Source organism: Nannobrachium achirus (assembly GCF_963921795.1).
Source record: "Nannobrachium achirus genome assembly, chromosome: 13".
NCBI lineage: Eukaryota > Metazoa > Chordata > Actinopteri > Myctophiformes > Myctophidae > Nannobrachium > Nannobrachium achirus.
In genome coordinates, this window is record NC_137833.1 from 52,673,713 (window position 1) to 52,699,086 (window position 25,374).

At 42.3% G+C, this 25,374-nt stretch overlaps 1 protein-coding gene across 1 annotated transcript; it reads right to left on the reverse strand.

Moving 5' to 3' along the window:
• Positions 1 to 2,711: 2,711 nt before the first annotated feature.
• On the reverse strand, positions 2,712 to 24,637 carry LOC308297424 (leucine-rich glioma-inactivated protein 1-like; the record flags this gene model as incomplete). The annotated part of the gene is made up of 10 exons (XM_080740832.1): positions 2,712 to 3,139; positions 5,613 to 5,781; positions 7,057 to 7,277; positions 9,325 to 9,489; positions 10,494 to 10,663; positions 17,780 to 17,851; positions 21,519 to 21,590; positions 21,960 to 22,031; positions 24,108 to 24,179; positions 24,444 to 24,637. The coding sequence occupies 10 exons, from the start codon at positions 24,635 to 24,637 to the stop codon at positions 2,712 to 2,714; spliced, it is 1,635 nt and encodes a 544-aa protein (XP_080596958.1).
• Between the last annotated feature and the right edge of the window lie 737 nt (positions 24,638 to 25,374).

Consider the following 25,374-nt stretch of genomic DNA (forward strand, 5'->3'; position numbering starts at 1 on the left):
CACCCATCTGACCACTTAAAGTGATAGTTCACCTATTTTTGACATAAAGCTGTGTGAAATACTTGCCATTAAAACAGTGGTTAAAAATGTATTAATTGATTGCCAGAGTCCCGTGGTCAGAGTTCTGGTCAGTTTCTAATGAATATTAAGTAGTTCCAATGGGGTGGGGGCCATTTGGCGTGGCCCAATCATTGAAAATAGATTAATCCACAAAACTAGCGTCATTTGTATCGTTGGCAGAGGGGTCAAAGTTGAACGAAAGTTGGTCTATTTGGTAGAATTAGGTCAACAATACAATTGACGCTAGCTTTGTGGATTCATTTATTTTTAATGATTGGGCCATGAGCCCCTGCCAAATCACCGGAACTACTTTATATTCATCTAAAACTGACCAGAACTCTGACCACGGGACTCTGGTAATCAATTAATACATTTTTAACCACTATTTTAATGGCAAGTATTTCACAAAGCTTTATGTCAAAAATAGGTGAACTATCACTTTAATGGGTGGGGGGAGGGGGACTATGGAGGTTATTTTGTGTCTATCAACCAAACAAAAAAATTATCATTGAGAGCAAAAACATATTTTGAAAGGAAATGAATCAAAACCGCAAGCAAAAAAATATATATATATTTTCAAGCTAAAAAAATATATAAACAGCATTCAAAAAAAGAATAGTTACAAGCAATATATATATATATATATTTAAAGAAAGAAAGAAAAAAAATTAGAACAAAACTTTTAAAACTCAAGAGTAACATTTTTTTAAAATAAGCAAACATTTAAAAAGAAATCAAGCAAATTCTTTTTAAACTTCAACTTTAAAAAAAAAACTTTTTTCAACTTTTGAAGTTATTTTTCTTGCAACTATTATTTTGTTGACACAAAATAACCTCCATAGGGGGCGTGTGCATTTTCCTAGCATGTTCATTTTGATTTCCAATCAGTTGATTGTGTTTGAGTGCTTCGGCAATCATTTTGAAATATCCTCATGGCCTGCCAGTGGGCCCCCGGCCCATAGGTTGAGAACCGCTGGATTAGATGAACCATGGACGTGTCGTGTGTTGCATTCATCAGGATGGGACGGCCTGGAGGCCTTGGTCATGCAAGTCCAAACATCTGACCGCAGAAACAGGGTCTAATCCTAACTTGAGATCCACACGTTTGAACATGCATCGATATTACTGGAAACGTATGAGAGGTAATTATCCCATTTAGGCCCAGGATTATTGAATGCTTTAACTATTGAAAAATAGCAGATCTACAAGCTCACAGCGCAGCACAGAGTGCCGCGCTGCGAGCTTGTATATCTGCTATTTTTGAAAAAGTCATGAAAATGTGTGCAAATCTTTGAATATATGTATTTTTAAAGTGAACGTTTGTAACCCAAATTTTGCTTCTGGGTGGTCCCTGGAACTAAATATTTTGAGATGGCGGTCCGTGGCCAAATACAGGTCATTTTGGGGGTCTTTCACATGAAAAAGTTTGAGAACCACACTGACATAGAAACATAGGTTTTTTTCAAAAAAGCTTAGAAGGATTCAAAAGACACTTAGAGAATCGGGTCAAAATTCAAATTTTCACGATTTTTCAAAAATAGCAGATCTACAAGCTCGCAGCACGGCACAGAGTGAGCTTGTATATCTGCTATTTTTTAATAGTTAAAGCATCAAATAACAATACGCAATAATGCGGTCTAAATGGGTTAAAACGCCTGTGGTTCTCAGGTTAGGATTCAAACCCAAATCCCTTTCACTCCCTTTTGCACAAAACGGCAACTGACGCCGTTAATGCTTTGACATCCAATTTAAAGGACCACTTCACTTTAAACCGTATCTTCAAAATTGGTTCTCACTCGCGACCATTTCTGTCCACTCACCCTGTGTCTCAGAGGAAAGATGTGGACAGTCCAGAAACCTGCCCATCATCGGAAAGGCATGATTGGTAATTTCAAACATTATTATCGTTTGGAATATATATATTTTTTGTAATAATAAAGCAAGAACAATGGCTTCTATTTCAGCACGCCAACGTTCCAGGAACATCAAGGTTGTAGTTTCTATTGGCTTAGAATCCCCATTGATGAGGTCACTGGTAGACAGGTTTCTGAGCTGTCCACAGCCACACCAATGAGACGCAGAGTGAGTAGACCGACCTGTCTTGTAAGTCATTACATGTTATACATTATTGAGAACCAACCATATGAGGATATGGTTTAAACTACAACTTTCGTTTTTTTTACAACAAGGGTTCTTATTTTAGATTGTAATTAGAGAAAAGAGAAGATGAGTGTTAAAATGTTTTCGTTTACTGCTTTCTATCGTTTGAGCCATTTTAGTATTTTGATTTCAGTGGTTGGGGGCATGCGTGGCTGTCTGACACAATAACTGCCAATTTCTTTGTTACTATTTACACCTGCCCCCATAAGTCACATCTGCCCATGAAAGATTGTGGTGCATCTTGAGAATGGGCTTATTGTGTCTAAAAATACATATTTATCCACTTGCAATGCATGCCCCCAACCTGGGGGCACGATAGAAAGAAGTAAATGAAAACATTTTAACACTCATCTTGTCTTTTCTCTAATGGCTATCTAAAATATGAACCCTTTAAAAAACTGGGTGAAGTGCTCCTTCAACGTACAACGATCAATCAAAGTCCTATCCGCCACCCGAACTCCCTCCACCAACCCATCACCAAACCAAACCAATCAATTGCTCAGATCGATGATGAGGTGCTCGTAGATCTGCGTCTTCCCCTTGAAGCTGGAGGCGAGCAGGAACTGCCGGTTGTCTATGGAGACCGGGGAGAAGGCCCGCGGCGCCTGGATGTTGAGCTCCTGGAAGTGGACGAACTGGCCCTTCTTGGCGTCCCAGCGGTACACCTGCGTGAAGGAGTAGTCGCTGCCCAGGATGGCGTACTGCCAGCTGCCCACCGTGAAGGGCTGGAAGACCATGGAGCCCCGCGACGGCATGGTCTGCAGCTCGCGGAAGAGCGCGCCGTCCCAGCGCATCACCTTGGAGTCGCCGATGAAGCGCGTCATGCAGATGTAGAGCTCGCCCTTGGCCTGGAAGTGCTTGACGGCGTACACGTCCTCCATCTCGGGGATGTCGGTGCGCCGGTCGAACAGCTTGGTGCCTGGGGGAATGACCCGTAAGTACTGTAGTTAGGGTGACACGCCGATATATATTGTAGGGCATTCACCAAATATTTGAATATTCGAATGTCAAAGTCACTATTCGACGTTGTTCACCGAAGTCGAATGTATATATTTTTTTATTGTTTTCTCTTTAAAAAATATATAGTTTATAAAGCTTGGCTAGATAGGAAGTCATAAGAATGAGTTGTCAATGCCCCTAATGGATGAATTTGTTAATGCTCTATACCAGGGGTTCTCAAACCTTTTTAGGCTGTGACCCCCAAAATAAACATATTTTAACTGGGGACCCCCACCCTGACAAGCACTTGGAATTGTAGGTATTACATTTAATGTGACTCGTTTCCGCAGATAAATATTGTGAAAATAGCAGATCTACATGCTCACAACGCCTCGCAACGCGAGGCGTTGTGAGCATGTAGATCGGCTATTTTCAAATGTTCGACTCTTGCTTACTTAATATTTCACAGTTTGGCCAGTCCTGTCGAATATTCGAATACTTTGAGGTCGAATAATTCGAATACTAAAAATCACTATTCGTGAATGCCCTAATATATTGCGGCCCCATGTCGGTATCGGACGATAATTTGCCAGTATGGGTAAATATTAGGGGTGTAACGAAACATTTTAACAGCGATGCGATACACATCACGATACATGGTTAACGATACGATACTGGTTCATTCATGGCGATACGATATGATTCGATTCAATGATTTAAAATCGATACAGTAACTATTTAGCAAAGAAATTAAATCTGTGTGAAACGTGTAAAAAATCTATTATTATGGAAGTAAACGCTGTGATTATCTAGCAAATACATGGACATTATATTTCAACACATATGGACAAACTCGCACCTTGACATGAACACAGAGATTACACACATGTATCGATAGACCAAGAGTTGCTATATGGAATGGAAAGGTAATTAGACCCCTCGTTTTCATTTTCCATCTTAAAATTGCCAAATACAAGGCACAAATACTTAGTGTAGTTTCCATACAATCAATTATTTGCATTGCAAAACGATTCAATACCGATTAACGCATTTTAAAAACGATATGATACAAAGCCAAAACGGTACGTTATTTTGCTTTTGCAAACGATATACTGTAGAACTGTAGATCATTGCAAATTAAAAATCGATTTTTCGATTCAGTTATTATATCGTTAAACCCCTAGTAAATATATCGGTATCGGCAAATAAAGTTGGCAATCACCAATGGCGGTAGCCGATATGTATCTGTTGTTGTTGGTATGTATACATTTTGGTGTGTTGGTTATCTGCAGCCTACCAACTGCAGATTCTGAGCAGTTATCCTTTTAGAATGAAGATTTATTTGTTTCCCTGTCACAAAAGTGGGAAATAATAACAACAAAGAAGCCGATATCTGTATCGATATCGGCTAAATTGATCAGTATCGGCCAAGTGTATCCATATCAGTGCATCCCTTATCGATGATCGATTTGAGCGAAAGCAATCGACTTTGGGGGAAATAATATGATTTCTTGCTTTCAAAGATTTCTTGAATACCGAAAATAAGCTGATCTACTAGCTCACGATGCGTTGTGAGCTTGTAGATCTGCTATTTACGTGTGGAAAAAAGAAACCTTCTCCAAACTAATAATAAAAAAGAAATAAAAGTGCTTCTCGATTAATCCAAAACGTAATGGATAGAATAGACCGTGGGTCTTCAACTGGGGGTCCAGGACCCCTAGGGGGTCCTCAGAGTTACTACAGGGGGTCCTTCAAATATTTGTGTGATAGAAACCTTTTTTCTCCTTTTTTTTTTAATTAACCACTTGAACCCTAACGTCCATATTCTGAGAACTTTAGCCAAAAATAGCAGATCTACAAGCTCACAACGCCTCGCAGAAAAGAGCTTTGGTGTAGAGGGGGAAAAAGAGCAGACTAAGTACAGAGTGAAAGGTCGACTTTATTAAGTGTTGACGGTTCAATAAGTGGTTAAATATCTGAAAACACAAATTGACATGAATCCAAAACACTCTGATGATTGTGCTGTCAAACGATGAAACTATATGGAATCTATGAAAAGTTTGTGGGGGCCCCTGCTGAGGGACAGCGAATACAATTCCCGGCACCGGCGGGTGCCGCGACGCTGCCGCGCCAGGTACCGGCCGTTACCTAACCCTAACCCTATCCCTAACCCTAATCCTAACCTTAACCTCAGTAAAACTATGCGCCGACGGTCCTACCTGCCGGTCTGTGCGGCAGCCGCCGATCCTATCCGCCGGTCCTACCTGCCGGTGCGTACATTCGAAATGCCGGTCCTGTTCTGTGCCTGTCGCGGCAATTCCGCGGCAGACGCCGGTGCCGGGAAGTGTATTCGCTCTTTCTGCCCCTGCTTCATCTCTCTCTCAACTAAGGGGTCCTTGGCCTGAAAACGTTGAAGACCCCTGGAACAGACTGAATGGTTGCAGCAGCCCTACCTTTGTTCCACTGGTAGATGACGGGCCGCTGGGAGCTGCTGGACAGGATGAGGTGAGGTTTGGAGGAGATCTCCATGTACTCCACGTCCGTGTCTCGGTACCACGGGTGCAGAGACTGGTGGGAGTAGAAACCGTTGCCGTTCCACTTGTAGATGGTGGACGAGCCGGCCTGGCAAGCAGGAATCAGAATCGGAATCAATTTTATTGTCACAGACATCACAGGTTTTACAGGTGTAAAGAAGTGTTTGTTTATATTTTCATTTTGTATTAAGAAAGTAAAGATGTTAGGTTTGTACCTCTCATATTTTATGATCAATGCAACATAATACTGTTGTTTAAGGAGACAGAGGGAATAAGGGGAGAGGGCACGATGTGTGCTGGGAGGGTATGAGGGCAAGTCTGTTCTTTTTCTTTATTTTATTTTTTACAGTTTTGCTGTTATATATTTTTATTTGAACTCATCCGGAACATTTACAAGTGATCTGTTATTGTATTTTCTTGTTTTATATTTCATAGTTTGTTATACTCTGATTGTCTTATTACAAAAAATCCAATAAAAAAAAGCTCCGTCTGCAATGCCCTTCGCTACAAAATAATAGTATTTTCAGGTCTTATACTATTATACTGAGGCCAATCTGAGTTCCCAGAGGTTCTTTTTTTCGCCACTAGGGGGGCGAGAAGAACCTCTGGGCCAAAACTATGATATTCCTGGGCAGGAAGTTGTCCCAGGCTCAGAATCTGAGCTGGGACAATACAGGAAGTAGAGCCCTGTGCAAACCTTCAAAACATTCAGAAACGAAACCAACCAAAAACACTACAACAATATGCAGCCCATGTTTCAAGGTGAATCCTACCAGACTATACTGAGGCTAACTAATTAATTGTGCCTGTTTAAATCATGGTTAGCAGTGAAACCGGTTCATAGTCCCATCCAGGGACGTGCAGAGATTGTTAGAGAGGGGGGGGGGGATGAGTTACTGGGGCCCAAGGTGGAGGGGCCTTCGTTATTTTATACTTTAGCTATGGAAAAATAGCAGATATACAAGCTCACAGCGCGGCACTCGGTGCCGCGCTGCAAGCTTGTAGATCTGCCATTTTTTTAAAGTCATGAAAATGTGTGCAAATCTTTTAATATATGTATTTTTGAAGCAAACATTGGTAACTCAAATTTTGCTTCTGGGGGGTCCCTGGAACTAAATATTTTGAGATGGGGGTCCGTAGCCAAATACATATTTAATTTTGGGGGTCCTTCACATGAAAAGGTTTGAGCACCACTAACATAGAAACATTATCAAAAAACCTTAGAAGGATTTTAAATTTTCAAGATTTTTCAAAAATAGCAGATCTACAAGCTCGCAGCTCGGCACTCGGTGCCACGCTGTGAGCTTGTAGATCTGCTATTTTTCAATAGTTAAAGCACAAAATAGCCTGGTCCCATCCCTACCTTTGAGCTGTCGGCGATGACGAAGAAGGTCTCTCCGTCGATGCGGAAGGTCTCCACGTCGTTGGGCTTGCGTATCTTGAGCACATCAATGTCCTGGATCTTGATGAACTTGTTGGCGGAGACGTCGCGCTTGTAGATGTGCGAGCCTCCGAACAGCTGCGCCACGATGACGAACAGCAGGTTGTCAATGACCAGCGGCTTGCACACCACCGTGGACGTGCCTAGAGAGAGAGAGAGAGGAGAGAGAGAGAGAGAGAGAGAGAGAGAGAGAGAGAGAGAGAGAGAGAGAGACGCGATCAGTCACAATTATTACATCTCTGCTGTCGGGCCGAAACTCCAAAATGTTCATTTTCGGGAAAACAACTGACAATTTTCACTGTATTTTGGGGTCCGTTTTTAGCCCAAGGAATGTTTTTCAATGTTTTTGCAATGGATTCAGAATACCGTATTTTCCGGACCATAAGGCGCACCGGACTATAAGGCACAATGTCAATGAATGGTCTATTTTCGAACTGTTTTCATATACGTATAAGGCGCACCAGACTATAAGGCGCACATAATAGACGCTACCGTTGAGTTATGCATCCAACAGATAGAGCTGTGCTAAAGCGAATGTCAATGTCAATGAATGATCCATATATAAGGTGCACTGGACTATAAGGCACACTGTAGTTTTTATCTGGTGTAAACCAGATCTTTAAAGAGATCATTTTCTGGCGAGACATTCAGGCGACCTATTTGCCGATTGGCTGTCCAATGTCACATGGTAACCAAGCTAGTTTCATGATTGGGAGCGGCCCTCCAAACGATGGGATGGGGGGTACTGCATTAGGGCCAATAGCAGGGGACTTTACTGCTCCTCCAGGCTATGGAATCCTAGACTGGTGTAATGAAATATTTTGTCCAGCAGGGAGCACCATTCCTTCACACTTCACAGGTCAGGCCCTATAACTCTATGGTCAGGCCCTGTGGTCACACATTTCTGGACACCAATATCTGTGTAACATCCATGCATTTATACAACTGCGAGTCTGCCGCTGCGTGCTTGATTTGGCTGTACACGCTGACTTGTTCATCAGGAAACATGCTCCCTCGTCGATTGGATTTTACAAAACAGACCCGCGTCGTCACATTGAATCCTGTTTAAGAAGAGCTTAAAACACAACTTTCTAATGTTACATTGATGACGTGAGGAACGCTAAAGTCGTGTTGGTTACATAGTAGGCTATGCGAAAATAACAAAGCTCAGAGTCGCAAATTCAATGATCGCTGCATCAGCACACACAAAACACGGGCGTGAGAGAAGTAAATGAATGAAATGGACATCACGTTTAGCCGATTCAACGATTCCAAAAGTCATACGATTGGAAGTTATTGCTACATGCGGCTACATGCGTCTCATGCTGGTTTTGTTAGGCAATAGCCAGGGTCCAGGGAGTGCACAGAATTTTAGAGAGGCATGGGCTGACATTTCTAAAAGGGCCTTTTCATACGGATAAAAGTTAAGGGCTCAAGCCCCTTTTGCTGTATGTGCGCACGTGCCTGGCGACCAGCGCGTCACATTACAGACTTATCATTTCAATCCGTTTCTTTGCAAAAACACATTTCTTTTAGAAAACATTTGTATTCTTGTTTCTCCCAGTGTTATGGTTTTTAATGTGTAAATATAGCACTTTATTATGGGGAAGGCCTATTTTCCTTTTTTAAATTGCTAAAATAGCGCATTTTTGAACACATTTCCTTAACGGTTAACGGTTAATTAACTGATAAGGCCTGACGGTTATCGGTTAAGACAAAATCTCCATTTGGCCATCCCTAGACATATAGCCTACAGTAAGTTAGAATATTATGAAATATACATGAGAAAGAACACCAACACTAACTTCAACACACCAATCCACCAGATTTTAAATTGACTGTGTGTCGATTCTTGTTTGAGAAAATTAAAGGCTTTTAAGTGCGCCTTATAGTCCGGAAAATACGGGTAATTAAAAACCCCTAGTTTGACCCCTCACATGCTACTTAAAGCAGATTTTTTGGGAGTCGTTTTTTCCTTTATAGTGTAGTGTATAGTAAGTGAATGGGACTGAACATTACCCTAGCTGTCAAACATTTTGCCCGCCATTTTAAAAAATACACCCCGGCCAAATTTGTTTAATAACCCTCCTAGATGACAAAGAGAAAGAGAAACAGACCTTTGCTCTCGTGGTCACGGAAGTATCGGATTCGCCCCAACTAGTTTGCAACGCTGTGAAGGTGTGTGCTTACTGTCGATTTCATCGTAGCTTCTGAAGACCATCTCCACGTGATCCCACTCCAGGAAACTGCACTTCCCGATGAAGGGCTGAGCAAACACCACGTACTGGTCGTTGCCGAAGGCGAAGGACTCCACCGAGATGGACTTGAAGATCAGAGACTGGTATGACGCAAACTCTGATGGAAAGACACATACTCCTGGGTTACTTTAGGAAAACAAAGATGAAGTCAGAAAAGACACCAAATCTCTCGCCAAAAGCAACCGATCTACAAGCTGCACGACGTGTCGCAACATGACGTGTTGTGAGCGTGTAGATCGGCTATTTTTGCCAATAGTCAGGAACCCACAAGCCCAAAAGCTGTGATGTCATGCCGTACTTTTTATTTCAGTTGTATCTATTAGTTTGGTCATTAAGGTCCACAGAATGCGAGGCCTGCTCTGCTGGAAACATCGCAAAAAAAGTTATGGCCATTTTGTATATTCACTGTCCCATCGACTTCACTATACAGGAAAAGAAAAATATTAAAAAAAGAAAGAAATCTGCTTTAAGTAGTATGCGAGGGGTCAAACTAGGGGTTCTTCATGATTTTGAATTCATTGCAAGCATTTGTTTTGCATGAAAACATTCCTTGGGCTAAATTTCGGCATCACAAAACTGTGAAAAGTGATGAGTTATCACTTTTTTTGATGACTCATCACTTTTCACAGTTTTGTGAAACTAATAGATATAAAGAAATAAAAAGTACGGCATGACATCATAGGTCATCTCACATTCTGGGTGGCTGGGTCCCTGGCTACAGACGTTCGCCCCCAGAATAGGGACATTGGGTTTCAAGTGTGACACTGTCGTTGAGTGTGGATTAAGATATAAATGTGTGAGTGTGGTTTATAAATTAAACCCGTGCCAGGTTAAGCCCCTAACTTAGTTATGACAAAGAAAAAATACTGGTTGGTATTCTTTTTTCCTTCATCGCAGCCGAGAGTGATCTACAAGCTCACAGCGGTTGCATCTGCGACGCGACGTGAGCTTGTATGTCTGCTGCTCTCCGGATGTGTCCACACATAATTCTACAGTAAATTCTCGCGGAAACAGGTGGATAGAAAGCAGTTAATGAAAAGATTAAAAAGCTGTCCTTTAAGTAAAAGAATTGTAGTACTTGTTTCCACCACTGGGGGTCACCTGTAGTGATGCAGTCGAAGGACTGAGGCAGCAGGTCGTTGATCTTCTTGTCCAGGTGGGAGGCGGGGCCCTTGCAGTAGATCTGGTCCACGGTGGCGTTGGTCAGGTACATCCACTCCACCAGCCACTTCAGCTTACAGTCACACGTCAGCTGGTTCCCCCGCAAGTCTCTGGAGAGGAACACAAGCTTTATTCACCGTGAGCCAGGGGCACTTCCTTCAACAGGGGGTCCGGGACCCCTAGGCAGGGGCTTCACAAGGGGTAGGAAAGTGGGACTGAGTTACTGGGGCCCAAGGTGGAGGGGCCCTAATAACTTTATCTATTGAAAAATAGCAGATATACAAGCTCACAGCGCGGCACCGAGTGCCGCGCTGTGAGCTTGTAGATCTGCTATTTTTGAAAAGTTGAAAATGTGTGAAAATCTTTGAATATATGTATTTTTTAAGCGAACATTTCTAACTCAAATTTTGCTTCTGGGGGTCCCTGGAACTAAATATTTTGAGATCGGGGTCCGTGGCCAAATACATATCATCTTGGGGGTCCTTGACATAGGTTTCTTGCACACATTTTCACGATTTTTCAAAAATAGCAGATCTACAAGCTCACAGCGCGGCACTCGGTGCCACGCTGTGAGCTTGTATATCTGCTATTTTTCAATAGTTAACATTCATGGGGGGCCCGCAGTGAATCCTTGTACCCAGGGCCCAGAATTTGGTGTGACGCCCCTGCCCCTAGGGCAGTGGTTCTCAAACGCTGGTTTCGGGATCCATTTGTGGGTCGCGGACACATTTTTGTGGGTCCCTTAAAGTTTTCATTTCCTACCATTTGTTTTTAGTTATTATTATTTAAAAAAAAATCACGAATAAAAAATACAATTCTATGAGTTTTTTTTATTATAATTTTTTTCAATAATTTCATGAAGAAATCAAAGAAAAATCGAAGAAATTCCATAAAACAGAACACAAACGTTCAAAGAATTGGTGAAAATAGACGATCAAGCTTGTAGATCTGCTGTTTTCACTAGTTTGGGTTGTCTAATCTCTCTTTTCTGGAAACAACACATTTAACATGAATCCAATATGTAGTGGGTGGGTCCCTGCTTTATCTCTCTCTCTCACGTCTCACCTAAGGGGTCCTTGGACTGAAAAACGTTTATGACCCCTGATTTATGCATTGAGACAAAGCCTCTTTCATAAGTATGCACTGGCCAAGAGGCAGAATATTACACAGGTTCACATGTATCGATGCAGGACACGTACTGACTGCCCACAGACTTTACTACAGTGAGTGAATGAAGTTTAAAAGTCTTAAGAAGCTAACAAAATAAATGCAATAAAAACGACAATAAAACAGGAACAGCTTCTAGCAAGGACTTCCACCATAATCCTTTTAGAAACTCCTTAGCGAAATTAAAGAAGGCAATTTTGCGTCTGGTCTGAAGGTCATTCCAAGCTCAGGGGCCAAAATAAAAATGGAATAATACAAATAAAAGTAAATATAAATTCTGAGAAGGAAGATCACAGCCATTATGTAAATCCTGCACTGTATACTGTAGACCAGTGGTTCTCAAAGTGGAGTCCGCGGTCCCCCAGGAGTCCATGAGGGGATCCAGGGGTCCCCAGATAAATTGATTCTTAGGAACCATATGGACCCTTACCGGTCTGTAACAGAACTTATGGGTCCATTTGATTTAAACATAAAAAGCATGCATGCTCTCATCTCCTCCTACTCACGTATAGCAGTATTTAGCCCATCCTACTGTTCCACCTGCTTCTTTAACATGTTTTCTGTTACTAACCAGAACCAAACTCACACCCATAACCAACACTGCTGCCAGGATAACAGGCCTCCCCATATGTAGGCTATAATTATGCATGGGTTTGTGATCAGTCTCAGAGGACAATTTCACAGCTTTCGTTGTTAAAACAGGGTAAAAATAATGCATTGCAAAAAAAAAAAGCATTGCGGAACCCAAAGCATAGATATAAAAAGCTAGACGCCTCATTGGCTGCTGCAGTCTATTGGAGCAACGAGCAACAACTGGAGAGCAGACGTCCGCTATTGCCGGAGACCACGCTACCAGTCATGTGACTCCTGGCCAATCACAACGTGTCTTTTCCGTGACTTTCAATCCATCCATTTCCTGATGTTGCACGGCTACGCGGCTCAGCCGTTCTTACGGGAGTGCTTCGCTGTTTCTACATGTCATCTTTTCGACACCCAACTCTAACCCTTACCCTAACCCTAACCTCCGTGGGGGGAGTCGCTAACCCTCCGGTCGAAATGTTGGTAGTTCGAAAGAGCGAGATATTTTACCTGTTCTTACAGGCTGTGTACGTTAAGGGCAGCCCCCACCTGCCTCTGACTGGCCTAGCAACTTCCGGTTTCTGTAACGCACATGGAAGTGGGAACGACCGGAAACAACTGGTCGCCGAGTCCCGCGATCTCACGCCTCAGAGCCGAAGGAGGCGTCTACCTTTAAGGCATTCCTTCATATTCGGACGAGTAACTGTACATGATTGGTTTCAAGCAGTGGCCGTTGGTTTGTTAATGGCTATTCTTGCCGCTGTTCTAGCAGCTACTGTACTGCAGTGAACCTTGCATTTACAGTAGAAGTCGACTTACAGATTGGAAAGCAGAGATCTCGCAATCGTCTTGCAACGCAACACCGACCCGGCCGTATCCAACCTCACTCACTGCACTGAACAATAAAGCTATTGTATGCAGAACAGGACGTTCTCCCATGCACCCACTCAATCAGCACCTTACCCTATACTGCCCCCATGGGTGCAGGTACGCAACACTGAGGTGTAAAAGTGCTTGTTTTGGGAAAAAGCTGATACCTTCATCATCCATACTGTGTCGTAACCAACCCTACTGACCCCCCCCCCCCCAGTGGTCTATACTTTTATAATCACCCTACACCAAATGTCTTTGCCAAAAAATAGCCGATCTACAACTTCACAGCTTGTACTGTACATTGACTATTTTCAGTGTTTTTCACAAATATTCCCCTCTTATCTTACATGCCCAGAACAGGGACACTATGGTTCATCTGGTTAAAGACAGGGCAAACGGATAATGTTCAATCCTGGACATTCAAATGATGATTATAATTTGTCATTATCATGTCAACTTTGAAAATCTGACTTACGGCTAATATTAGCATGGGATTCAGTGTGCTATACGCTACGTTCAGTGGATTTTCTTTTTCTCACTTCGCTTTTTAAGTGAGAAAAATCCAACGAACGCAGCGTAGCACACTGGATCCCCGGCTAGCTAAATCTGCCCCACCCCCGGCCCCATCTTTTCCTATGGAAGAGGGTTGCAGAGCATAGCTTTGAAATACCCAATAGAGGGTATGTGCATGCATAAAATGAACGGCATATCGAGTGGAAAATCTAGTGGCAAAGTGAGTTTAACGTTGTTTTACGTTGTTTGATGCAATCAGATAGGACTTTTCTTTTTGGATGTATGGGCTGAAAGTAGTTTTCTGCCACTCAGTAGGCGTTCCCACATAACTTCTGGATATGATGATGATGTCACATGCATACACTCTATTTATAGGCCCATATTGTTCAAAGCACAGTCAGTACAGTACTACTGTATACATGCACTGTACAACTAGCCACTTCCTCCAATCGCCACGTCATGATTACGTCACCTTTTCAGAACTTTTCATCTCACTTACACTTATATACACTGTACAAAAAAGCAACTGATATTGCTGTCTAGATAATGGTGTAGTATTTAACACTAACAGTCGTGTAAAGTAACTAAGTACATTTACTTAACTACTGTACTTAATTACAATTTTGAAGTATTTGTACTTTACTTGAGTATTTCCAATTTCCAATACTTTTACTTCTACTCCACTACATCTCGGATCCAAATATTGTACTTTTACTCCACTACATTTATTTGAAAACATTAGTTATTAGTTAGTTTGCAGATATAAATTATAGTATCACCTAGGCTGTTTTAAAATAGTCGATCTACAAGCTCTCAACGTGCCGCATGGCGACACATTGAGATCTTGTAGATCTGCCATTTTCAAACATTTTGTACTTTTGGTACTTTAAATATTTTGAATTCCAGACTTTTACTTGCAACGGAGTATTTCTACATTGCAGTATTGATACTTTTACCCAAGTAATAAATGTGGGTACTCTTTCGACCGCTGGTCTGACGTTAGCTGCATGGTGCCCTACTTCTAAACAACAGTCCTCGCTGAACAGACCTCAGTGTCTACAGTTGTCTTGTCTGTCATCATGGTGGTGTGTTGGTATTGTGTGGCGGCGTACAGTATGTGCTGTTTTCTCATCATGTACAGTACAGTGCTGTCCAGAGGAATTTCCCCCCCGGGGGGAAAGTAGCGTCGCTCTGACGTCGGTCTGTCAGCAGGGGTGTCGCACCAAATTCTGGGCCCTGGGTGCTTCAACTATTGAAAAATAGCAGATATACAAGCTCACAGCGCGGCACCGAGTGCCGCGCTGCGAGCTTGTAGATCTGCTATTTTTGAAAAATCTTGAAAATTGGTGTTTTTTTTTTATCTTTGTGTGTTTTTTTGAAGTCTTTGAATATTTCAAATCCTTCTAAGGTTTTTTTTGAAAAACATATGTTTCTATGTCAGTGGTGGTCAAATATTTTTATGTGAAGGACCCCAAAAATAGTATGTATTTGGCCACAGACCCCCACCTCAAAATATTTAGTTCCAGGGACCCCCCAGAAGCAAAATTGGAGTTCAAGTGTTCACTTAAAAAACACATATATTCAAAGATTTGCACACATTAAAAATAGCAGATCTACAAGCTCACAACGCGGCACCGAGTGCCGCGCTGCGAGCTTGTAGATCTGCTATTTTTGAAAAATCGTGAACGTTTGTCTTTGAATATTTCAAATCCTTCTAAGGTTTTTTTTGAAAAACCTATGTTTCTATGTCAGTGGTGCTCAAACTTTTTCATGTGAAGGACACCCAAAATTATATGTAATTGGCCACGGACCCCCATCTCAAAATATTTCGTTCCAGGGACCCCCCAGAAGCAACATGTGAGTTACAAATGTTCGCTTAAAAAAGATAGATATATTCAAAGATTTGCACACATTTTCACGACTTTTCAAAAAATAGCAGATCTACAAGCTCGCAGCGCGGCACTCGGTGCCGCGCTGTGAGCTTGTATATCTGCTATTTTTCAATAGCTAAAGTATAAAATAATTAAGGCCTCTCTCTAAGGCTGAGTTACCAGGCCCCTCCACCTTGGGCCCTGGTAACTCAGCCCCACTCCCCCCCAACCCCGTGTGACGCCCCTGCTCTGACGTCTTTCAGGCCTCAGTGTGGTTATTATGATAGCGTCCGGATATGCACTCATTCAGCAGGACTGCTTCTATTGATTTCTGCCTCTCTCTCAGTTTCCAGTATGAATAGAAAAGCACCATGATGCTCTCCGTACATTTAGCATACTGTCGCTGTCTCACGGAACTTTTCATGATTTCTCTTTTCTTTTTAGGGGGGTAAATTTGTGCCCTGGTCCGTTGTACAGGAGTGTCATGCAAAAGTAGATTTAGATTTACTTTTTCTTTAAGTAGACAAATCTTTTTTTTCCCTACCAATTTAGTCTCGCAATGCAAGTGACCTTGTAGATCAGCTGTTTTTGCTATTTTTAAAACTCTCAATCAATCAATCAATCAATCAATCAATCAAGTTTGATTTATATAGCACAAAGCAGACAACTGGTGTAGTTCAATGTGCTTCACAGGAAGAAAGATCTTTGGGAAGTGAAAGTGATGATTAATGGTGCTGTGTGTGTGTGTGTGTGTGTGTGTGTGTGTGTGTGTGTGTGTGTGTGGGCGTGGGCGCGGGCGCGGGCGTGGGCGTGTGACGTGTGTGCGTGTGTACGTGCGTGCTGGGGCACATATCGTCGCTGTCGGGCAGAAACCTATCTCCGAAGTTTCAAATGTGTGTCTGTTTTTTCGTAAAGCCCTGCTTCAACATACAAGACTGTCGCACACTGTGTGCTTGTAGCTCGGCTATTTCCACTATTTCAAATCATTTTTAAAAATGATGAATACGAAACGGTTTTGGACATACAAGGTTTCCACCCAACAATGACAGCATATTCTCGTCCACACTACTTCAATATCACGTCTAATAGTAATGCTTTTAAATGCATGAGCAGCTCAGCCACACATCATTCACCATGGAGCTGCAGTGGTGCTATAATGACTAGCTGCTCCATATATAGAACACACTGCTCTGCCCCATGCATTATGCAACGCCGTCATGCACTTCATCACCATCACAGAGTAGTTCCAGGAACTACCGGAGCATGGCTGTTAGTGCAGTGGGTCTCATAAAAGTCAAGAGAAGGCCGCGCGGGCACTCGTAGCGGCGACGGAGGATTTATTTCAATGGAAACACCAACATACTTTCGTCCCGGAAAGGTCTTCTTCAGGCAACAAACCATTCCCTGAACAGGCCTGAGGAAGACGTCTCCAGGTCGAAACGTTGGTTTCCTTTTAAATAAATCCTGTATCGTGGCTACGAGTGCAACCGTAGGTCGCAGTTTACTACTCAGCAGGGAATGCTTAACCCATTTAGGCTTAGAATTATTGAATACTTAAGCTATTGAAAAATAGCAGATATACAAGCTCACAGCGCGGCACGCCGGCACCGAGTGCCACGCTGCAATCTTGTAGATCTGCTATTTTTTAAAAGCGAGCATTTGTAACTAGAATTTTGCTTTTGGGGGGGTCCCTGAAACAAAATATTTTGAGATGGGGGTCAGTGGCCAAATACATATCATGTTGGGGATCCTTCACATGAAAAGGTTTGAGCACCACTGACATAGAAACAGGTTTAAAAAAAAAAAAAAGAAGACTTTTCAAGATTTTTCAAAAATAGCAGATCTACAAGCTCACATGAGCTTGTATATCTGCTATTTTTTAATAGTTAAAGCATTAAATAATTCTAGGCCTAAATGGATAACGGGAGGAGTAGAACGGAGGTGCTACATCCTCCTGATGGGGGCTCCTCACTGCCAGGTGAGCCAGTAGGGTGCATCAGCATGTGGCATGCAGTGGGAGGAATTAATTGGTATAAAAATATATATATATATACTGTCTATATATTATTCCAAATGTTTCACAATGCTGCAAGATCTTGAAGAAAATGTGTAAGAAAATAGCTGATCTCCAATCTCTCACAGACCCCTGGGAGTCCCCGGGCCCCACTTTGAGAACCACTGTGGCAGTGGTCAGGTAGAAGAGGATACAAAACTCATACTCACACTTTGGTCAAAGCCTCAAGTCCCTTGAACACATCTCTGGGCAGAGTCTCCAGATTGTTGTAGGCCAGACTCCTGCCAATGACGAGGAACAGAAATGATAAGGATACTGTAACACAACTCATAAGTCATAACACAAGCAGGGACTGAAGAACTGCAGTTATTGAGACTAGATATCTTATTGTGATATAGCATAAGTGTTGGATTGTCCTGTTTTTAAAGGCTACATTCCAGTAAAGACATGAAGGGATGTCATTTTCTGGACGTACCTAATCTAGCTGTCCAGGCATTAGTGACTCAGACATATTTGGTAAAAGAAAAAATATAAATAAAACAGGGGCTCCGGTGCTGGAGCATACTGGAATTCTGCCACATTTTCCCCCAAGTTAGGAAGCAGAATATTGGTAGTTACGGTTGGAATTCATATATTTTTTAAGCACTTGAGTGATCAATAATCACTAAGGTATTATGTCATGAAAGGGAGCCCAAAAGAAATTAAATAAAAAGAAATGTCAAAGTCATATTGCCATTTAAGTTGTGCTGATTCATCCATGGTGTCAACATGCAAGAACATTTCCCACCTTAAAAGTTAGCTGCTGGTAGCCTTTAAGCCTCTATCATAGTCCAAGGTGAAGAGCTATCACCTCACCGCGGTGTAGTTTTCTAGCTATCACCAAAAAATGTATAACAAAGCCTAGGTGATAGCTAGAAAACTACACTGTGGTGAGGTAAATAGCTCTTCACCTTGGACTATGATAGAGGCTTAACTTGGAATCAGGCTTTGTCAAGGTGCACAGTTACCGATCGTGTTTGAATGTGTCAGTGTGTTCATATTGTCACTGTTCACTGTCACCAGTAATATTTATTTGTCAAGGTGTGCTGTCCCCCAAAAATGTTTTCATCTTTATCACATTCATGAAACCATTCACAAAGTCAGTCTAGCATTTCATGGTGTGATCCGTTATAGTCAATGGCAAAACAGTTGACTTTGTACACTGTAGCACCCTTCTATCACTTTAGTGTGGCATCCTAACAAAGTGATGTTTCGAGCACACTGCTCTTCTTAAGGAAAAGAAGCAAGAGCAGTGTGCTTGAAATGTCACTTTGTTTGGAAGCCACAAGAAGGGAGCTAACGGTGTGCCAACTGTTTAACTTGTGAATCAGTTATACATGTAGTAGTAGAATAATGTACTGGACCAGGCACGTGCACACATACTGTAGACATCAAAGGGGGCTTGAGCCCCTGCCCTTTTATCCTTCTGTAAAAAGGTGCCCTCTCCAGACCATGAATGCAAATTTTTACTATGGTGAAAGAAATGCAAATGCCCTCTTTCCATGCCATACCTGAAGGCAGCATTACCTTGTCCAAACTCTCCTGAACTTAATGCAGCTTCTTATGTTGAAAGAATTATTGAAAATAGCCGACCTCCAAGCTCGGAGGTCTGCTATTTTCAACATTTTCACCAAAAGGCCCTTTTAGAAATGTCAGCCCCTGCCTCTCTAACATTCTCTGCATATCCTGTCCCTGTACATAAACATGCCACCACTAGAACAGTACTTAACCTTTAACATGAGCTATAACATGTCTCAAGCATCTTAGTTGCGCTCCAATACTCCGACAAATTGTGTGCATGTCACCCAGCAATACACTTGCCTACCCTCAATGACCATACATGTAATTTAGATATTTTTTTTATATTTGTTGATATTTATATAGTTGTTACTGAATAGGTGCTTGGTCTGCTTGAGTTTTTCTTAGATTACCAGTAAGACACCCACGGGCGAAAAGCACGAGGTCGCGCCATCTGTCTTGGCCATCTGTCATACATACACTCCCTTTTATGCCCATACAGTATGGAGATCCCTTTTATGCCCATATATGGAGATCCCTGCTCTGAGGATCTGACATCACTGTGAAGTCACGTGTGATGTCACAGTGATGTGTCAGGGGAACCACAGTGTCAGGCGTTATAGACAGAGATACGGTCAAGCTCTGACCGTTCGTATACTAAACTGCGACCTATATGGTCGCAACTATTTCTATGCATTTGATGTATTAATGTTGATGTATTTAACTTGCTTATTGTAAATCGCTCTGGATTAAGCTGCTAAATGCCTAAATTGTAAACTGTACAATCTTCATTGTTATTTGTATCAGCACTGCTATTCACACGTACATTAATTGCACAGTTTGTCATTTAAACGCACTGCTGCAAACACGTCAGCTATTAAACCAGAGGAATTGAATGTGACGTTTTAAATCTTTGCACAGTTTACTTTGAAACGTGGAATTGTCAAACTGCAGAGTCCCTGTAGTACAGTCAATAACAGCAGTGTGTTTGTGGAGCCTGGAGCTCATATTGTTGTCACCCTGGAGATTGGAGGCCGGGAAATTGCTTTATTGCGAGTTTGAGGAAACGGCGTGGTTTATTCTTAGCTCTTGTCTACCTCAGCCATGCTACAGCTTGCTCTGCCACAGTACAGGGTACACAGCAGAGTTTATGCCTGGAAAGAAAGCCAACACATGCTCTGGAATACGTTTCGGATGAGAGCATTATCGTCACTGTCGGGCAGAAACCTTGTATCCCCAAGTTTCAAATGTGTATGTCAGGGGTCTTCAGAGTTACTACAGGGGGTCCTCCAAATCTTTGTGTGATAGAAGCTTTTTTTTCTCCTTTTCTATATTGACCACTTGAGCCTTAGCCTCCATATTCTGAGAACTTTAGCCAAAAATAGCAGTTCTACAAGCTCACAATGCCTCGCAGAAAGAGGTTTGGTGTAGAGGGGGAAAGGAGCAGACTAAGAACAGAGTGAAAGGTATTGACGGTTCAAGTAGTTAAATATCTGGAAATACAAATTTAGATGAACCCAAAATACTCTGATGATTGTGCTGTCAAACGATGACTATATGGTATCTATGGGTTGTGGGGGTCCCTGCTTCATCTCTCTCTCGACCAAGGGGTCCTTGGCCTGAAAACGCTGAAGACCCCTGGTGTATGTTGTTTCGTTAAGTAAAGCCCTGCTTCATCATACAAGAGCTGTCGCACAAAACTAGTGACAATAGCAGATCTACAAGCACACAACGCCTCACGGTGCAAGGCGTTGTGTGCGTTGTACTGTAGATCAACTATTTTCACTGTTTTAAATCATTTTTTAAATGATAAATAGAAAACGAACGGTTTTGGACCTACAAGGTTTCCACCCGACAGCGGCGATATACGAACAATCCTTTGCGTTAATTAAACTCTGAGAGTACTTAATGGAGCCATGAAGGCATGCGTGAGAGTAGGCTTCCTCATGCATTATGTAATTTGAACATGAAATGTATGTTCCCTTGAAATATTCATACCGTAAAGTCGCCAGTGGACCCAGGGTTTGCTCTGACAGGTCATTTGTTAATGTAACTTTTATAGAACATGTCTAGAACTTTTCAGTGGGATTGTGCCTCAAGGTGTGCCTGCACACGAAGACTCTTCAGTGTCATTTGACTCTGGAGAGTGAATAATTGTTCATTCACGATTTCAGTGTGGAGGGCCCGTTTGCAAACAAAGAAAACTCAATTAATATTATGAAGTAAATTCACTGTGAATTCAATTTCTGCCCCTGATTATGAAGGAAAATACAGATTTGATGCATGCAAGTGTACGTATAATCGTATATCTTTACATCTATCCATTACCACATTTCTACTGTTCCCAAATACAGTATCAGGCCTGTCATTTTGTAGTTAACAGATACTTACAGGTGTACTAATGTTTTCAGTCCCCGGAAAGCATGTGGTGATATCGACGTGATTTGGTTGTTTTCAATGAAGCTGAAAATGACACAAAGACACAACGTATAGTGTACAAATCAATAAGGGATTATTTCAAACTTTTGCCTCGATTATGATTAATCAATGATTATTCAAGAGAGAGAGAGAGCGAGAGAGAGAGAGAGAGAGAGAGAGAGAGAGAGAGAGAATATTTTTTGCACGCCACCATTATTATACAGTGCTTAAGTGTCATTTTTGTGCTGATTAGTTGTTGTATAAGACATTGAAATATGATTAAAAAAATACTTCTCGATATTCTCTTAACCTACATGAACAATAGAGGTTCTAAATGTGGGTTTAGATAACAGTAGCCTAGGCCTACAGTGTTTATTGCCCAGCCCTATAACGACATACAGAGATTTTACTCACAGATATTCCAGGTGCGGCAGACCCAGGAACGCATCCTCACTGATGGACTCAAAGGTGTTGGCTGTGAAAAGACTGACAGAGAAAGACTGCAGGTCAGCCATTCATAAGGATTATGTGCATTATTCAACACCTACACTTGTATCACCACTAATCACATACCAATCACATCCATGTCATGCTACATACCAACAGATGCACATCTCCGAAATCAGGAACAGCCTTAGATTAATAGCCAATTAACCTCAATTAACCACAATATAGCATCCCTATTTTGGCATTGTGAGCTTGGCTTGCTTTGGAGTGGCTTGGAGGAGTGAAAATAGCAGATCTACAAGCTCACAACGCATCAGCTATTTTCACTTCTTCTTAAACATTTGTTTTCTTATCTATGACATTTCTTTGATTTTTCTTTAATTCATTAATTAAATTAATCAACTCATTGCATTTTTTCTATTGGTGAAAATCTTAGCTTTTTGGGGAGTGATGTTTTTTATGTTTTGAAATGACCATAATTAAAAACTAAATGTAGGAAATAAAATAATTAAGGGATCCACAAAGATGTCTCCACAAACCCAGTGTTTGGGAACCAGTGCTAATAGTAGACCCCTGCATGGGCAGGCACGTGCACACATAGACATCAAAGGGGGCTTGAGCCCCTGTCCTTTTATCCGTCAGTAAAAAGTGCCCTCTCCAGACCATGAATGCATTTTTACTATGGTGAAAGGAATGCAAATGCCCCCTTTCTATGTTATACCTGAAGGCAAGGCAGCATTCAAGAGAATTACCTTGTCCAAACTCTCCGAAAATAGCCGACCTCCGTTGTGAGCTTGGAGGTCTGCTATTTTCGATATATTCACCAAAAGGCCCTTTTAGAAATGTCAGCCCCTGCCTCTCTAACATTCTCTGCACGTCCCTGCCCCTGGGGATCCCGGTCAACAGAGTATAAAATAGGGTTCAAGTGGTTATATATTTAGAAAACAGATGTTCTTGCTTGCAGCTGTGATTTGTATATATAACTAAGTGTGGATTGTACCATGTTCCAGTGAGATTGATGTCAGTAAATGAGTGTGTGCGTGCATGGTGTGTTTGTTGTTGAACTGAAGGACACAGTGTGACTCAGTCAATACTCCTCCACCCCCATGAGAGAGATGTTCATGGAGGGAATCCCCTCTGAGGGATTCCCCACAACAACATCAACCCATACACAAACAGGCTTTTCAAGAACACCACATACACTGACCCTGGGGTATAGATTGTTATCCATGATATCAAATGTGCAAAAAAAAGTATTATTTTTTAAATGTATTGAATATAAGCTATTTTAAGTACCCCAACACAATTAACCCATGTTAGATTGCATTATGATATCAAATTATAGGATCTATGATATTCTGCAGGTTAAGACGTGACTCGGTGATCTTTTCAAGCATCAATGGGAGCAGTCCAATTAAACATGGCGTTGATGACCAGGGGTGTCACAAGGGGGGGAAAGTGGGACTGAGTTACTAGGGCCCAATGTGGAGGGGCCTTAATTGTTTTATACTTTAGCTATTGAAGAAATAGCAGATATACAAGCTCACAGCGCATCTGCTATTTTTTGAAAAGTCACGAAAATGTGTGCAAATCTTTGAATAAGCCTATGTATTTTTAAAGCGAACATTTTGAACCTCAAATTTTGCTTCTGGGGGGGTCCTAGCTCTGGTCCATCGCGTCTCCGGGATGGACCAGAGCTAGGGGGGTCCCTGGAACTAAATATTTTGAGATCGGGGTCCGTGGCCAAATACATATCATTTTGGGGGTCCTTCTTCACATGAAAAGGTTTGAGCACCACTGACATAGAAACATAGTTTTTTTTTTGTTTTTTTTTTGTTTTTTCAAAAAACCTTAGATGGATTTGAAATATTCAAGGACTTGCACACATTTTCAAGATTTAAAAAAATAGCAGATCTACACTGCGCTGTGAGCTTGTATATCTGCTATTTTTCAATAGTTAAAGTAGGCCTACCCAGGGCCCAGAATTTGTTACGACACCCCTGTTAATGACCATCATCATCATCATCATCATCATCACCTCACAGACAGCAGGTCTGACACAACAACAAAGCATGAAGGAGGAGGAAGATGAGAGAGGGGAGAAAAAAAGCTCACAGGAGATGCAAAGCAGGCGTGTGGATGAAACTCTCTTTGGGGATTTCACTGAATCCAGACTTCACGAATGATCTGTGGAGAAAGAAACACACAGAAGGCAGTTAAGCACTATAACTGTCAACCATTCCATTTTATTATGACGATCAGGCTATTTACTGTTATATCATCAGCTAGACATTAGAAACATAATGCTTCTGCCTAATAGGGCTACATTTTGTGATTGTTATTCCAAAACCTACATGCAGACAGACTCTCACACATGGGCTCTATAAGCACAGATGGCCACCACGACATATCGAAACCAAGCTTATTATTATTATTATCATCATAACTTACAGCGATATGACATCGGGAGGGAAGCTTCGGGGAATCAGCCCCGCGCTCTCGCACAGTGCGTTGTCTTTGGTGCACGTACACGACGAGGGGCAGCGCGGCGGTCGCGGTCTCTTGCCTCCGTCCGTGACATGGAGGAGAGCGAGCGAAACGCAGATTATGAAGCCTCCTCTGGCGGCGATGGGGCTGGGAAGCATCTTGGATGGATGGATGGATATGGGATCGCGAACCGCAGTGGTCACGACCTGCCTGCGCGTCGAGTGATATGCGGTCCGGTCCTTCGATCCTGCACATGAACCACTGAACCAACCAACCGGCCCAGGGTCCCTGCCTGGTCTTCTGTGGCCGCCGGTCCCCGCTGTCAGCTTGTCCCCGATGTCCCCCTGTCCTCCTGTCCCTGTCCTGGAGGCCAGCAGAGCTTCTTTATTATGGTTCTCCTGTGTGCCGTCACCGTGTGGGTGACTATAGCTACCACTGCTTGTTCTGCCCTGGGGGATGTTTGATTGGTGCGAGAGGAGAGGAACCGTTACTCACTCTCTCACTGCATTCAGCCCCGAACGGACGGTCATCCGTGATGTTGTTATATTACTGGCCTATAGCTGTGATGCAAAGACGCATGTTCAAAAGATGATCTGGAAGAAGGGGCGAAAAAAAGGAAAGAAAAGAAAACAGGCGCTGTAATGAAACGTCAGGAGGAAAGGAAAGCAGCCTGGCAGGATGAAGGCAGGTGGAGATGATGGGGATCCCAGCTGGGGGGCGGAGGAGAGGAGAGTAGAGGAGCACCTCCATCCAAGACCACGCCTATATTATGAGGTCCTGGAGGATTCCTTCATGTTGTTCTGAATCAGCTGTATCATAATAGCTGTGTGTTGTTGTTGTGATGCCGTATGGAGGAGCATTATGAGACAGCGGATGATGGTGACTACGCGCAGAT